At 29.7% G+C, this 16,508-nt stretch overlaps 1 protein-coding gene across 2 annotated transcripts in view; it reads left to right on the forward strand.

Moving 5' to 3' along the window:
• The first annotated feature begins 634 nt into the window (after positions 1-634).
• The window catches only part of acj6 (abnormal chemosensory protein 6), a 140,714-nt gene continuing 124,840 nt past the window's right edge, over positions 635-16,508 (forward strand). The window contains exon 1 of one of the 2 annotated variants that reach the window (XM_088187588.1): positions 635-1,090. In XM_088187588.1, the coding sequence (XP_088043714.1) occupies positions 968-1,090 (123 nt within the window). In that variant the 5' untranslated portion in view covers positions 635-967. The remainder of the gene's footprint in view (positions 1,091-16,508) is intronic. The other variant, XM_088187589.1, reaches the window with a different exon arrangement.

A 16,508-nucleotide genomic window follows, 5' to 3' on the forward strand; every position in this document is an offset into this window, starting at 1 on the left:
GTGTGGCATTTTAGTGTGCGCAATAATCCGGTCACTAATTTTAACTTGTGATTCGTGCTGATAAAATGTGGTTATGTATTAACAAAAATATTTGACAGCAGGACTGCTGATAAGATAACAAAATACGGAATGAATCTGTATGTTCGCGCACAACGACGCGCACACGGAATAAACTTTAAAGAAAACTTTATATAGAGATTAATTACGCTGGCGGCGGCGGTGGGGGTAGCTCGTCGGGTGGTGGGGGGTGCGAGCAAATGGTGTAGCCGGTGCGGGAAAGAGACGGAAAAACAAAGCGACCGGCCACAATGCGCGGCTCACCCGCATTGTGCCAGCAGACCAACCCCTAACTGTGAGCCCCGGAAGCGAAATCAACGGATAAGGGTAGCGTACTACGGCGCTTGACACCTTCTGATCCTGAGTAGCTTCCAGAGCCGCTTCCATTCAAAAGGGCATATGTATCACATCATCCTACGAGCAAATTTCCTCTCTATTTGTATCGGTATAAGGCTTATTTTTGTTTCACATATATGATTCTTTGGATTTAAGGGTGCTTTATCAGGGTGGGGATGATTTCGCGGAGGCGTGCCGCGCCGCCGCGGATCCTTGTGACGTCACATTCAAACTGTTCTACGCCAGTTCTAAACACTCTGAACGAGCGACAGCTAGTGCTCACTCGCCGCTCTAAAACGCACACACACCATACAACATACAACAAAAAAACAATCGTTTAAATTACAATAGATACTATGGGGGTTAGATCAGAGTGACCGATACGACCAAAACAAGTGTAACGCGCGCGCTCTTTCTCGCTCCGACGCTCCGACGCAGAGCGACGACGGCCGCCCAAGCGGCGTCTTATTTTTCCCCAGGAGGTCAGATAGAAGAAGTCAAAATTTTCGACCGCCAGTATCACTCTCCGTCCAAGGTGTTGAAGCTGGAGGACGACCCCTGGGGGAGCTGCGCCATGTACTCCCCGGACAAGATGAAAGCGGGCGGAGGCCTGATGGGGCCCCCGGGCTGCTTCCCGGGACGGTACAGCCCCACGTACAGGTCCCCAGATCCGAGGAGGTGCGTCCCCAATCCATCGGTGAGTACCAACAAATTTTTCACTACAATAACATAACAAACACGAAAGACAAGAGAGGAGACGCATACGTACACGTGTCATCCATCGCTATATTTTTGATCAATTGACACGCAATGGGTTAAAAAAACAAAAATGCTACTCTTACCTTATTTTTAAATTAACTCGAGTATTAAAAACCAATACAAAACAAAAAGTACATATTATTTTTGTGATAATATTCGGATTTTTCATTAGTGTGAAAATAATAATTTTCAGATTAACTTTTCAGTGACATCAAGAGCAAAACTAAGCATATCGATATTTAAATATATTTGTTTATTATTTAAACATTAGGTACGACTGTTCTAATAATAAAATTCACTAAAATTATTTTATAAATACTGATTTATTATTTTTTGTTTTTATTTACATTTCTATAATAATAACCAATACATTTTATATGAATATAAAACAATACAAATTATATTTACATATTTTTTCTATGAATTTTGATAACAAACTAAAATAATTTTAACGTACAGTTTGTTGATTTTTTTTTATAAAGTGATACGTATTAAAACAAGTTTACTGTAATAATTTAAAAATTAAAAAAATAAATTTACACTGTTATTTTAATATAATGCTAAATAAAAATATTAATTAATTTAATAATAAAACATAATATAAATAATTTTTATTAAGTAGTATGTGTTCAATATATAAAAATAAATAAACAAATATAATAATAATATTGTACTGAAAAGTGGAGCTTCTGTAGCCACACGTAGTAGAGGGTGTAACTAATCATTTTAAATGTTATAACTGTAACACTAAAATAATATAAATAATAATTATACATTTGCTTGAACTTCTGCACACTATTGTTTTAATGTTATGATTATTAAAATATATATAAAAATACGTTAATCGATTATTTGCCGTCGGACGGCAAAGCTACAGTTTTTTTAATTAATAATATAAATATTAGTTGTAACTTCATAAATAAATAATTTTAATAATAATAATAAAGCAAATAAGCAAATATTTTTTTTTCAAATCATTTTTTCGGTTATCATAAATTGCTTGCGAATATGTAATGCGTTATTTAATTGTTTGCAACTATGCGACGGAAAGCGAACTATGAAGATTGCCATGCGATTTTCTAATGTAAGTATTTTTTTTATTATACAAAATATATTTATTATTAATAAATATTATGACGTGTGTACAAAATTTATTTAAAAAATTAGCTAAATAAGAATCAAAACTTGCGTCGGTTTAATACAAAAGTAGCTACATTACAAAACAAATAAAAATCGGAACTTAAGGGATTAAATAAAAATAATAATATTATTAAACTAATAATTTAATAAATAAATATTATATTTATGCTTTAAAAAAATACCTCAAATCATACATAAATATGTGTTTATTAAACTTATTGCATATAAAATAGTATATATTCATTTAATTGGATTCTTAAATTTTTTAAAATAAAAAAATTAGTAACTTTTAATTGTGAATGCTTTTCTAATATTCATAAATAAGTCGTTATATTTATTTATTTTATTAAATATACTGTATTGTATAATAATATATATTATACATAAGTGCGTTTAGTTCACTGTGATTTATTTGTCCAATATAAATCAAAATCAATATTTAATCATCAGCATTCTTTTAAAATATGTCCACATTATGTCTTTACATGATCGTGAGAGTTATAAAAAAATACGATATGTAAGTTTCAAATGAAACTGAAATCGTGCAAGAGCTTTCAATGGACGCATGTCTCGTTTGAAAGGATTCCACGAATTCAAGATTTAACTGAAGCTTAAGTCAGCTTAACCATTGATCCACACGATATTACAGCCACAAAAAATAATTTAATAGAGCGATAAATTGAAGAATTGAAGGGTGGCGGAAATTTTCATATTGTTCTTTCACAGCTTATTAAATATACATAAGCTAATCAATCCGATCGCAAAGCTCATCGCAAGTGTCGAATTCTTTAAATTAAAAAATCGTAATTAGACAAAAAAATTATATGGTGTAAAATCATATTTCATTAAAAACGTATCTAGTTTGCGCGATTTAATTATTCAGAAATTATTATAATACTGTTCATAACGATGCAAAAATGATTATGACAGTTTGATCTTAAAACTTTATTCGTTTTATTTTTCACATAGCAATAACATAAGGCTCGTAATCATCTAGTAGTTAATAAAAAAATCTGTTGATGCTGGATGGATAACACATTTATCACGTATATATAATTCTATTGACTTTTAATTCTATTTGTATAAAATGCACCGTTAAGAATTTTTTTTTTTTTTTTTAGATACATAGAAGTATAACATTTTGTTATGTTTTCGCAGCGTATTTTTCATATCACTATCCCGATCATTGTACGATCGGATATGATTTAATTAGCTTACCTATATTTAATAATTTGTATAAGAACAATATGAAAATTTCCGTTACATCTCATATAATCGATTTATTGAAAGTCCTTTTTTAAAAAAAATATTTTTTATTTTATTGTCTGTGACCGTAATGTGGTGTAGATCAACGGTCAGCTGGATCTTTAGCCGTTTTGTCAAAAGTCCGTGGATCTTATTTCGTGACGCGGTTTGAAAGTGGACGTTGCGGATTCTGTAGCTACAAGCCACAATCAAAATCAATATCCCGTTGCGGCTCCGGCGTTATTCGCATAGAAAAAACGATGCAAAATGGTCGCCCGTTGCGGGTTTCTTCTGGGGCCCCTCGTCGAAATCGGTGTCGGCGTTATCGAGGGCCCATCAATGCATAATTGATATCGTAGGGACCGAGTCAAGATGGAGGCCCTCTCGCTTTCTATCCTATTCCGTCTCTCGGTTTGACTCGATGCCTACATAACTATTTACCGGCCCATGGTCAAATTGGCCGAGGACCTTTAATAATTGAGTGATGATCCTGGAACAGGTGACGAAATTGCCGCCTGAATCGCACACTGACCCATATTTATATTTGCGCTCGACAGCAAAAACACACAAAATAAGTTATGAATAATATATCGAATATCGCAATATAAATAGCCTATGACCAATTAATATCCTTTGGGGAAAAACGAATGAAATGCATTTCTTCTTTCAAACTTTTGTGAACATTTTCTATATATATAGTGAGAGCATTTAATTATAATTAATCGTGTAACGATGTTAATATATATAATATTAAATTTACTAGTCTTTACGATATTATTGTTGAGCTATCGTCAATTTCATTTTAAAATAATGTTTTTATGTACATTTATAAAACATTGATTTTTTTACTCTACTGTTATAATTTAGTTGAAAAACTTTTATGTGCCATTTTGTTGTTGTTTGAATCATTACAGTTTTTAATTTTTTGTCATACAAATGTGCTGATATTTGCATCCGTCATTGTAGTATTTTGTATGTCAAGTGAACAAGTACTATATTTTTTCCTTATTGTTTTTAATATTTGAAAGAAAGCAAAAAAACATATTTTAAATCAATGCAAATATAATTGAGTATAAGCAATAATATGTAGCTTTTAAAAATACACTGGCATTGCAACACACAGTTAAATGCAGTGGTTTCCAAACTAAAAAAAAATATATAAATTTATTCTGTTACTAATACAAGATTGTAAAAATAAATATGATTTATCAAATTGCTCATTAGAATATGTTTAGGCTGTACAAAGTTTTGACTGAAAATAGTATTTTTTTATAGTAAATATATTTTTTAAAGAATATTAAATTAATTTAATAAATAAAAGCAAATGTGCAAAGGATAGTTTCTGTTCAATTAAATGCATTGCTAGTTTCGTAACAAGTATTTTACTGAATCACATGCATTAAATTGGAATAATATTTTGCGGACTATTTTTATTCCTGCGAATCGCAGCTCTGGATCATTCCCGGGATCCCGAGTCTCGTGATGTGTTGATAATTTTTTTTTTTTTAAATAAAAGATTTTATGTTTGTTTTTTATAAACATTGTTATTTTATTGCAATTAAATTGTTATTATAAATTAAGCATGTATTGACAAAAAATATTATTTTAAAATAAAAATAGAGATTTAATAAATCTTATTTAAATGAAATATTTTGTATGTACATATTTACAATCAATCTATTATATATTATATTACCAAAAATATAAGATTGGAATTAAATACACATATTAAAACAGTCCAGCAATTGAAAAAACTCTCTGTTTCAACTGTTGTCGGTTTAATGGTCAACAGGGAAACGAACAATTTTTGTAAAATAGGTGTTCGCTCCCCTGTTGATTCATAAGCTTTTATTTATTTTTTTAAACTAAAAATATTTCCTCATACATTTTTTCGTTGTGCTTAATTCCTGACTCTTTGCCAAACAATCAATATCATTATATGAATCTACATTTGTAATTACAGTTGAAGGATATAATCTCTTTATCATTGTTTCTCCATATGATATACATTCACCTTTGGTGCAAATTTTGAAATACAATGTATTATTTGATTTGAAATTTGTGTTAAAAATATTAATTTTAATTTTCATTAAAAAAATTCAGCTTGTAAAATATTGATATCTCTTCTCCTTTAAGCTTCAATAATACGTCTAATATTTTCTTTAAAATATAAATATTTTCATCGTTCCATATTATCTCTAATTCAACATCGATTAAACCCTTTTTTGTGCATCTCTGTAGCGTTATAAATAGCTCAATAACTTTTACAAATTACTATATTCAACTCTAATTTGACATAATTCTGTAGTATTATATTTTTGACAAAACCTTTTTGCGACTAAATGATTTATTGCTTCCTGAAAACATTGTTATTGTTTTCTGGATACCAAATACCAAAAAAATTGGACGAATATATTTTATTTACATTCTTTCAAAATTATTACGAATCCTGGGACTCAAAATAAGTATTCCCAGGACTCAAAATAACCAAGCCCCATGTATTCCCGGGTAGACTTTGATTTGTTATCAAAAATAATATATAAGAGGAACATGTCATTTTGCAACTTCATTTCTAAAAAAATTATGTGAAATATTTTTTTTACAAATACTGCTTTAAATTTATAATCAATGTCATGACACAATACAGGAATTCAGCATCAGTAAAAAATAAAGCACTGCATTCTTCACAGAGCCGTTTTCAGTTGTCAAAGTAAAGTTTTAATTTTACCAATATATGTAAAAAAGTAGCTCCAAGTAGTATTTTCATCGATAACACTCAGTGGCGTTGCTAGGATATGTGGTACCCGGGGCGATACTTAAAATTGCCGCCCCCCTATACATTTTTTGCATGGTTTTTTAAATAATTAATTGGTTATTGTTAAGCTATAGCATTTAGGGTTAAGTACCACACTAGACGATCCCATTGCAAATATGCAGCCCACAAGCAAGTGCCGCCCGGGGCGGCCCGCTACACCACTGATAACACCCACTATAATAAGCATAGTGCTGAAAAACAAATGCATTTATAAGCATTTTTTTTTTTAAATTTTACTATGCTAAAATGTGCCGAAATTATTTTATAAAATCAGAGATTTTTTCTTAAAATTTGCGACATCATAATCGTCTCAATCTAAACACCCTGTTTTTAAAAACGTTAATTTTTTTGTAGTATAGTGATGTGTGTACTACGAAACCTTAACAAAAGATCGTACAGTCAATTAGACATATTATTTTGTAGTTTTAATAAGAGAAATCTGAAATAAATGATGGCAAATAAATAGCAAATTTTCACCATGATAATGCAATTTTTGGTTATGCCGCAGATATCTTTTTCAAAATTTTTATGACTTTTTACAATAGACAATGTCTTGAGACATAGAGGAAATAAATGTATACTTATAGAGTAATCTGAGAAACATACCATATGTATATTATACTGATGAGAAAAATATATTTTAAGACCGTTATATGTGTACCTATATATTTATTTAATTAGTAGTATATGAATAATCATTTGTAATTCTTAATTAGCCCTCGTTCTATTTGACTCACACCTGATGTCGTACGTGTAATTGGAAATAAACTACATATTTAAATTATTTATATATTAAGATAATCATATTACCTGTTAAATTTCATTACATCTTTATGTAGAATGTCTGTATTTCAAATACTATTTAATACGTTGAACAGCACGATTTTTTTCGATTTTTACGACCTTCATAGATAATTTGTGACGTGTGCAGCACGTAAGCCCAGTTTTTTATGACTTTTATATCCATATATCGTGTGACTGAGTGTGTGACGTGACGTGGCACAGCCGGTGTGTGACAGTGATTTTCCGAATCATTGAATTAATGTGCACGTCAAGTGTTGTACTATTCTATGGTTGTGCTCATTCGATGCTATCTCTCTCCGATAGTCTATGTCCCATATTCGATATGCCTCTGTAATTTTATAATAATTTTTAATTTATATGCCCTAGGTTTTATCTTGATATTATATTTACATTTTCATATCACAGAGTAAAGATAAATAGCTAGTAAAAAAGCTTAGTTAACATAATTTATAAAGCCACATTAGCATCTACGTTGTGCTTACAAAACAGCTCAGTAACTCGTTTATTTAATGCAAAAGGAACTCAAGTTCATTATTCACTTAAATATGGAAATTATATTACAGTTTTTATTTTTGTTAGTTTTCTAGCAATTAATATAATCAAATCAATTTTAATCATGAATCTTGAGAAATACATTAATTTAGTGCCAAAATATGTATAGAGCTTAAAGCTGTGTAAATCTTGTACTCTTACGATTTAATTAAAATGTTCAAAGACATATTTGAGTCAGATGATATAAGAAAAATGCGCATTCTAGGATCACTCTTAAAAAATAAATATTATTTATATTATATTTTGTATCGATCTATTTGAGCGATCGTAGACATGTTTGAATCTATGGAGGCCGACTGTCAAAAGAATATTTCACCCCTCGGGGGTTCCTCAAGGGTTCAACCTGAGCCCCTTGCTTTATTTATTAATGACAATCGCAGTGTTGCTCCTGCTAAATTGTTTGAAATAATTATCCATTGATACACCTTCAATCAATTTCAATCACAACAGCCTGGGTTTAGTCCTAAAATAGTGACAAAATCTCTCGATATGGAAATTCAAGTAGACGTCGTATATATGGATTTTATGATTTATAATCGCTTATTTTATTGATCGTAGATTGCTAAAAAAATATTTTCGCAAGCTTTCAATCGCAATATTGAGGTCCTGAATCTATTAGAATGTTTATTCTTTTTGTCGCAACAATCTTAGTCCATCCTTGTAAAAATCGATTGGCTCACGATGTTTCAGACACGTTGTTTTTCCAAAGAGTTCGTGTGAAAAAATAATAACCGCATCGTATATAAATTTATTGTTTTCATTGTAACGAAGACTAATCTCAGTATAATGAAATATTTTGATCCGAATTAATAATGACGTTACAACTTGACACAATATTTTTTAATACACACACAAAATCAAAAGGCATTGTCGTTCGATCGCTGCTTTATATTTTTTCCCCCGTTATTGTGTATTATTTATGATGCGTCTTTTATTTCCAATCATTGGTTAAATTAAAAGAGAATAAAAAATACTGTCTATGTAAGTTATTTACATTAAACGCATAGCTTTTAAATAGCTCAATATCTGAAATATTAATTCGAAACTGCTGGTAATTCAATAATTAAATAAACCAGTTATTAGCTTAATATGTAACATATACATGATAAACCTTAAGAATTATACCGGTTCACATTACTAATGATTTATAATATTAATTTAATGCCGTTGTTGATTTATTCATTTTGTAAATCAGCAGTGTACGCGATATTATCGCTGCTGGTCGCTATTTATGAGATTTATTTGTGGACTGAACGAGGCGTGTAATGGCATGGCATGCCGCTAATAATCGGTTTATTTCCGCATAACGACACTTCAAATGACCCTTCAAATCTGATCATATTCCGATTTGCATCCTCGAACGCGGACACGACATTGCCATGCTACCCTTAACCCCCGCGGTTTCACCCCACGATGCCGCGTGACGAACGAAAAATATACACCATGTAATATATACGCAAGGGGTGGTCCATAACTTTCTGACTTTTCATAGAAGCTGATTAGATAATATTTTTACATCTTAGTGATATCAATCTGAAGCAAAAATATAAACGTAATTGAGGTATTGTGACGTAGAGTACGCTCGGGATAAGGATGCCGGTTTGTTATTGTGTGCGTGTACATGTATATGAGAGGGAGAAGCGATGTAGCGTGTACTTCGTTGTCTCGCTTTCTCTTTTAAGGACAGTCGCTGATTCGTCAACGCTGGTATTCGTCATTAAAGTGCAGTGTGGCACAGAAGTTCGATCTTCTCTAGTGATTTATTTTAAATAATTTTGTGTTGATATTGGTTTAACCCAGATATGCCCACTGTCACATGGGTAGGTCACTAAACTCGTGCTACTGTTTTTTATTTATAAATGAAATTTCTTGGGCATATCTGGGTTAATTGATATCAAGGCTTCAAATATATACTGTAACTTATTCGTTCTCTTACCCGTGGATTAAAATATTTTAATTATTTTTGCATTAATCCGTACGTTGTTGGTTTTTTTACACTATTCTCTGTAAGGCTTAAAAAAGTTATTATTCTTATCGTTGCGCCAATGATATTTTTTTAATTTATTCAATGGATTCTAATGATTTAATAGAGTCGTCGGGCCATAAAACAATCTGCGAATAATTCATTTCCCCATTTTATACCTTTTTGTTTTTGAAGAATAGCTAAAGACTTCATTATGTTTTTGACTAGTGAAAGATTTTGAATTTTGCAAATATTTAATTAATGACATCAATGTCTGGTTTCTTCGATTATATAATATATTTTTAATTGTCCGTTGAAATTTCTAACTTAGCTCAGATGTATGTATGTTAAATAAACATATATTTTCATTTAAAATAAAAAAATTAAATATTCTGAGCGAAATTCTTTTGAGCCACGCAGTTCACGCACACAATAACAAACCGGAATTCTTATCCCAAGCGTAGTCTAGTAACATATTAAAAATAAATCAACAGCGTTTTCTTCCTATATGATGTATTACATCCAATGGCTAAAAAGGTTTATATTGTCACTGTATATTTAAATTTTTACTGTTGTTGAAAAAAATAGGAGTAGAATTCTGCCAGTCACGATGTAAAATTTTAAAATTTATTTAAGAAAAGTTTAGTGCTTGGTCCTTATGTTTTGTCAATGAGTAACACTAGTTTAAGTAATATAATAATATATAAAACACCTTTCTACTATTTTTTAACACTGCCATAATCATATCGAATCTAGAATCGAAATATACCACGTGACTATTTCAAGTTTCAATCATTTCAATCTAGTGTTTGTTTTATTTTTTTATAATCTAAGTATCGTTTTTTTTTTAGTTTCTTTTATATGATGATTAATAGATGTTAATAATAATGTACGTGATATATAATATGCATACGTGTATTTGAATATCGTTATCAATTAATAACGCTTTTCTATTCGGAGTACTCAGAGTCAACACGATACTTGGTCCATTGTTACGTTGGCCCCTTTCGCGGGGCCCGAGTGAAAGAGCCGTTTTGTTACTTATCTGTGTATGTGTGGAGGTGGGGGCGTAACTAGGGTTGGGGGCGGAGGCCCTCAATGTTTACCGTACACATATGTTTCCGTTCAGTGGATTTTTTATGATTATTATTTTCTTTTATGAACACCGCGGCAGCCGTGCGGAGAATAACAATGAGGCTGCGCCCCCCGAGTTATGGCCCCCCGCCACGCTCTATATTAACGGGAAATTGTTGCTCTCCAGCATTGGGTAGTACCTATGTACTAGGTACTACTCCACCCGCATACGCCCGTAAAACTGGAATTCATTCAATTGCGACTGAGATGCAAGAAGGCAGCGGGAAAATGGTACGCCAGCTTTTAACGTAAATATTATTCTACTAATAGATACACTGTATCATGATGTATATTTAACAAGATGAGCAAAAATAATATAAAATATGTGCATATGACATTAATCTTCAACCGACATAAAATAGCTAATAAGATTTAAGAGTTGCTAAAATTACTTAATCTCAGTGTAGTTTAACCCTCTGGTTGCCGATCTAAATATCAATGCATAATAAAAAAAAATATTTTCTGCTGAAGAAAATAACAAACAGTCCATTAAAAATTTATCTGAATTTTTATTCAACGATCCGATAATTTTGACCAAGTAGCAAATAGCAATAAATCAGATTTCGGTAAACTTTTCTTTTTCTGGTTGATGACCAAGACTTGAAAAAACGGTTTTTGAATTTCAAGTTTTTTAAATTAAAAAAAAAAATTATACTACATACAAAAAATGTAATAAAACAAAATTTGGCTAAACAATTCTTTAATTTTATATAAAATTTATTAAAAATAAAAAATAAGTATTTTTAACCTTTTAAATGCCGCAAACTATTAATACGCCCGTGCACTACATACAGGCTGGGAAATTTCTAGCACAAACAAAACATATTGTAACTTTTTTTTTAAATATATATCGATGGTGTAATATGGCGACCTATAAAATATACCCAAAAAAACAGCGGTTTCCAACCTAGGAGTAGGCAAAACTTTTTAATAAAAAAATAATTTTCATACTATAATATCTACAAATAAATAATACTTCATATAGTAACTTAACAGTAAATACTCGGTGAATGAATGTTTATTTTTATTTTTCCTACATTTTTATACAAACATTTAATTCCTATATTAAAATTATACGAACTGTATGCTTTAGTGCCAAAAAAGATTTTTACAAAAATTATGAAAATCTTTTGAGAGCTAGGCTGTTTGCAAAGCTGTGTGTTGATATGGAAACTAGTTAAACCTCACTTTTGTATTATTGTGATTTCGTGCAAAAGTGATTCAAAGGGTGTTTGCACTCAAAGAATAAATAGCAACTTCATTAAAATTAAAAAACTGAAGTTATAGGAATCAAATTTACAAAAGAATGAGTTGTATATGTTTTCACTTTCAAAGGATTTCTGGGCCACAGTCAAAGCAAGCAAATCTTTTTATTGAACATGGTTTAAAAAATTGTAGTAGGTTAAATGATTAATAAGAATTCAATATAAAAATAAATATACACTTATGTATATGTTATTATTCTGTTCATAGTAGATTTCAGTTTTTTGTTGTAATATTTTTTTATTTTTTAAAGCGTGTCTATATAATTATATCTATTGAAAATAAAAGGCAGGGAGTTGGAAACCGCTGCTTTAAAGCCAAAATTGTCACATTACATAATATAGTATAATAATATCATATTATAAAATAGATATTTATAAATTAATTAATTATGTGTATATATTTAAATATATTAAAAAAATATAAAATAACTACGTGACTTATTATAGATCGCGTTTTTCCTTGGAGTTTCAGTCTCGATATATTTCGAAAAAATATTTTTGGCATCATCAGGAGATTTTTATTTTTATTTACACTTTTTTTCATAGAGTTTTATAATTCGCACTTTTATTAATTAATTGTTTTTATGTCAAAAACACCTTGGTAAGAATGATACTTGAATTAATAACACTTTTTCGGCTGTAATCCCAATTCACAGGCATATGTTTTGCAACAAAGACATCTTCCTTCTTCCGAATATGTTTTATAATTTTAATTGTCTCTCAACTCGATCTGCTTCTTTGAATATGGTTTTAGAATGTATAATGAAAACCTTTCTATATTGAAATATTTTATTTTATTTTTAATACATTTTTTTAAAAATCTCCACCGTTAATTTTCTTTATATTAAGATGTAAAATAGCTCTATCTTCTACCCTTGAATCACATCTTTATAGAAGTTCTCGAAGAATTAGGTATTTGAAGATTTTCTTAGTCCATGGAAATATAAGTATATATCAAACATCTACATTTCAAACGCTTCTAGTCTATTGATTATAATAATTTTATTAATTATTTTTTAAAGTCCATAGTCCATATAAGAAGTTTTATTTTTGTTTGAAGATGTAAAGGCTTGTTTCTGTCAATCATTGATCAGTTTAAAATTAAAAATACTGGCTCTTAGTAATTTCGATGCGGGCTTTAATCTCTTCGTCGGGGTCCATTTCGTCACTTACAAAACTACCCAGATCTTTGAAATGCTTTACCCTCTTAATTCTATCTCCGCCTAATGTTAAGCTCACTGGGCCCACGGGGAGCTTGCTTAAAACCATACATTTTGTTGTATCGATGTTTATTCGTAGGCCCTTTTTATACATTCTTTATTTACACCATCCAGGAATCTTTAAAGGTCGTCAACGTTCTCAGTAAATATTGCCGTGTCATCAGCTTTACGAATATTAGTTGTCCACCTATCGATTTTTGTTCCTTTTTGTCCATGGAGAGTTTTGCAGTGTATATTAAAAAGAGTTGGAGAAAAATACATCCCTGTATTGGAGTTCTTTCGGTTTAATCCCAGATTTTATTTTATAAAACTTAGATCCTTGAGATGATACGCGAGCAAATACTTAAAAATCTCGATAAGTCTAAAATCACTGCACAAGTTCGAATAGCTATTTTTTTTGTTAGGGAAATAAATTTCGATCGCAACCTGTCATTGGGGATTTTTACAGAAAAGTATATTTTATTAAAGATGCTTAAAATTTATTTATTTTTTTATGCTTAATGACAGCGTTTTTAAAATATTGATTTAATTAATTGTGGTAAGTTGAATCTAGTACTTTACATTAAAAAAATATCAATACAGCAATTGTCTGTATTGCTTATTATTTATTCTCTAAATAACAAAGCGATTAATTACGATTATTATACATAAAAAAGTGTTTTTCATTACGATATTGATGTCCCCATACCAACGTTCTTTCATTATTAAAAACGGAAGTAATATATTTTGAGCATCTTGTTTATTTCACACGATTCAGCTTTGATTAACTTAGTTGTTAGTGATCATTTTAAAAACATAAAAAAGTCATGGACGTGTTTAAAATTTATTCCTTCAAATGTGCATTAGAAACACGCAAAGGGTTTGATGCAAATTAGATATTGTTTCTAGATGAAATATCTGTGGTATGCTAGTATAAAATCCATTATGAAAAGCAAAATCTGGATGTAGCAAGTTATTTATGCATATCGAGTTAAAAGTTCGAATAGAGGAGAGTTGATTCACATACATAATTAATTAGTAAAGCTTTCGATTTCGTTACGTGCGATAATTACAAATATCGATGATAGTGTATTTTCCAGTATTAATTATTCAACCGTGTGTATATTAACATAATTCATATTTATTATTATTAATTTATATTTAAAAAAAATTTTTGCGCCGTCAGTAGGTGAGCAATGATATTTGTCGCTCCAATGAGTTATACCTTGTTCATTTGGAATACTACAAGGATCCAATCTTGGTCCTCTGATTTTTTTGATCTTTATAAACGACATACATACATGCGGCAATTTAAATCTAAAAATATTTTTAATATGCTTACGATATTGGTAATAAAAATATAAGAAATAAAATATAAATTGGTTGTTTTTGAGACGCCATTGGTTGTTATTTCGACTGCCTAGGTTAAATATTTACAATTGTTTTAATTAATTAAATTAGTGCAAAAAAAATCGTATTTCTGTGAATAAAATATAAAATTTATGTAAGATACTTATTTTTTGATATGTATATTTATTTCAATATTAAAAATAATTTTATTATCTTACTATTATATTAGTGGTTTATAATCATTTTCATGTTTACAATTTGTGATTGACTACGATTTAATAAAATAAATAAAAATATAAGATACCTTGGTAGTTATAATTTAAGGAAAAGAAATAAAATACTATTTGTTTTCTTCTTCTAAAGCAACATGTGCTTTGGTATTTTGTGCTTACATATAAATTTATAGTAGTTAATCATTTTTTTGTCTCTAAGTATATGAAATTGAAATAAATATTAAAAGGTGTATTATAATTATTTTTTATTGCAAAATTTTATTTTATATAAAATAGTATTACTAGTGCTATGCATATTTTGAAATGGGTCTAAGTATTTTTTTATAGATTAAAATTTTGATTTTTATAGTTCACAATGGCGGCAAGCATTTTAGAGCGAAGTTGCAAAATATTTTTTATTAAATTTTAGCTTATAGTCCAGGTGTTTGCTCAAGTATTTAACGTTATTACCGAGAAGTGGTGGAACAGTTTTATTTCTGTTTATTTTAATTTTACACCTCTCAAAATATTTATTTAATTCTTGAAAATTATTTTAAATTAGTTTAAGACCGTAAGCATTTGTTAAGATAGCTGTATCGTCATTATACATATGATAGAATAATGCGTATTTTTTTTTGTGGTACTGTATATATTAAGAAAAACGGCCCGAGCAATCTTCCCTGTGGAGCTCCATCGCATTTATTATTTAGTGAAACAATATAGCTTCTACCTTCCAGGTATGAGCGTATTAAGCGTAGTGGATAGTTAGGGGTATTTGTATAATTTATAAATAAAACTATCATAACATACTGTGTCGAAAGCCTTTTCTATATCCAACATGATTCGTTATATTAAGTTATTTTTGCGCAAGTTGAACTATTCGTTATTTTTTTTTAAGCAAAGATTTTTTAAACGCATAAGGATTATTTTTACAAATATTTTACTAAATGACAACGTGATAACTAATTGGAATAGTAAGATATTTGGATGAATATTAGCAGTTTTTTAAATGAATTTTAATGACATTTAGCTTATTTTGAGATTTAAATCCTTATATTATTCTTATCGATACTTTTTTATGTTATTAATATACCAGAAGTACAATCAAAGCATCAAGGATTTTTTAATTTAATCTTGAATACATTTTGCTACCTGAGCAATGTTCAGAATCTACACTTGTTAAATTAATTGCCACGCAGTTTCTTATATACGTTTCATAAGAAAGGAGAGACTGTAATCCTTAAGTTAGCAGAGCATCTCTTGATCTTTTAATGTAGTAAACCAAATGGCTAAACATCTCGCTTTTATACGAGTATTAGCGCAAGTGATCTACTTTGGATAAAAAGGTAGTCACTGATTCATTTTATTATTAATTTATTTGCGGAGTTTTTATGTTGATTTTTTTATCTACACCCAATAAAAACATATTCTCTATACTTTCAAGATTATACTTACTGATCTCGGGATTCATAATTATTGAAAATTATGCGAAATTTCAGGGTTAGATTTTTTTTGCAAAGGACTACGACTGCCGAAAATGTATTGATAATAATTAAATCGTTTGATGCAGATAGCGTATGTTACGGCTAGTGTATAAATGTACATATGTATAAATATAAGCATCATATATTCTCACATATACAGTGTGTATGTAGTAGATGTGCAATCGTTTCGCTT

Source organism: Plectrocnemia conspersa, unplaced genomic scaffold (assembly GCF_051122295.1).
Source record: "Plectrocnemia conspersa isolate PC_06_02 unplaced genomic scaffold, ASM5112229v1 ptg000006l, whole genome shotgun sequence".
NCBI classification, from domain to species: Eukaryota; Metazoa; Arthropoda; class Insecta; order Trichoptera; family Polycentropodidae; genus Plectrocnemia; species Plectrocnemia conspersa.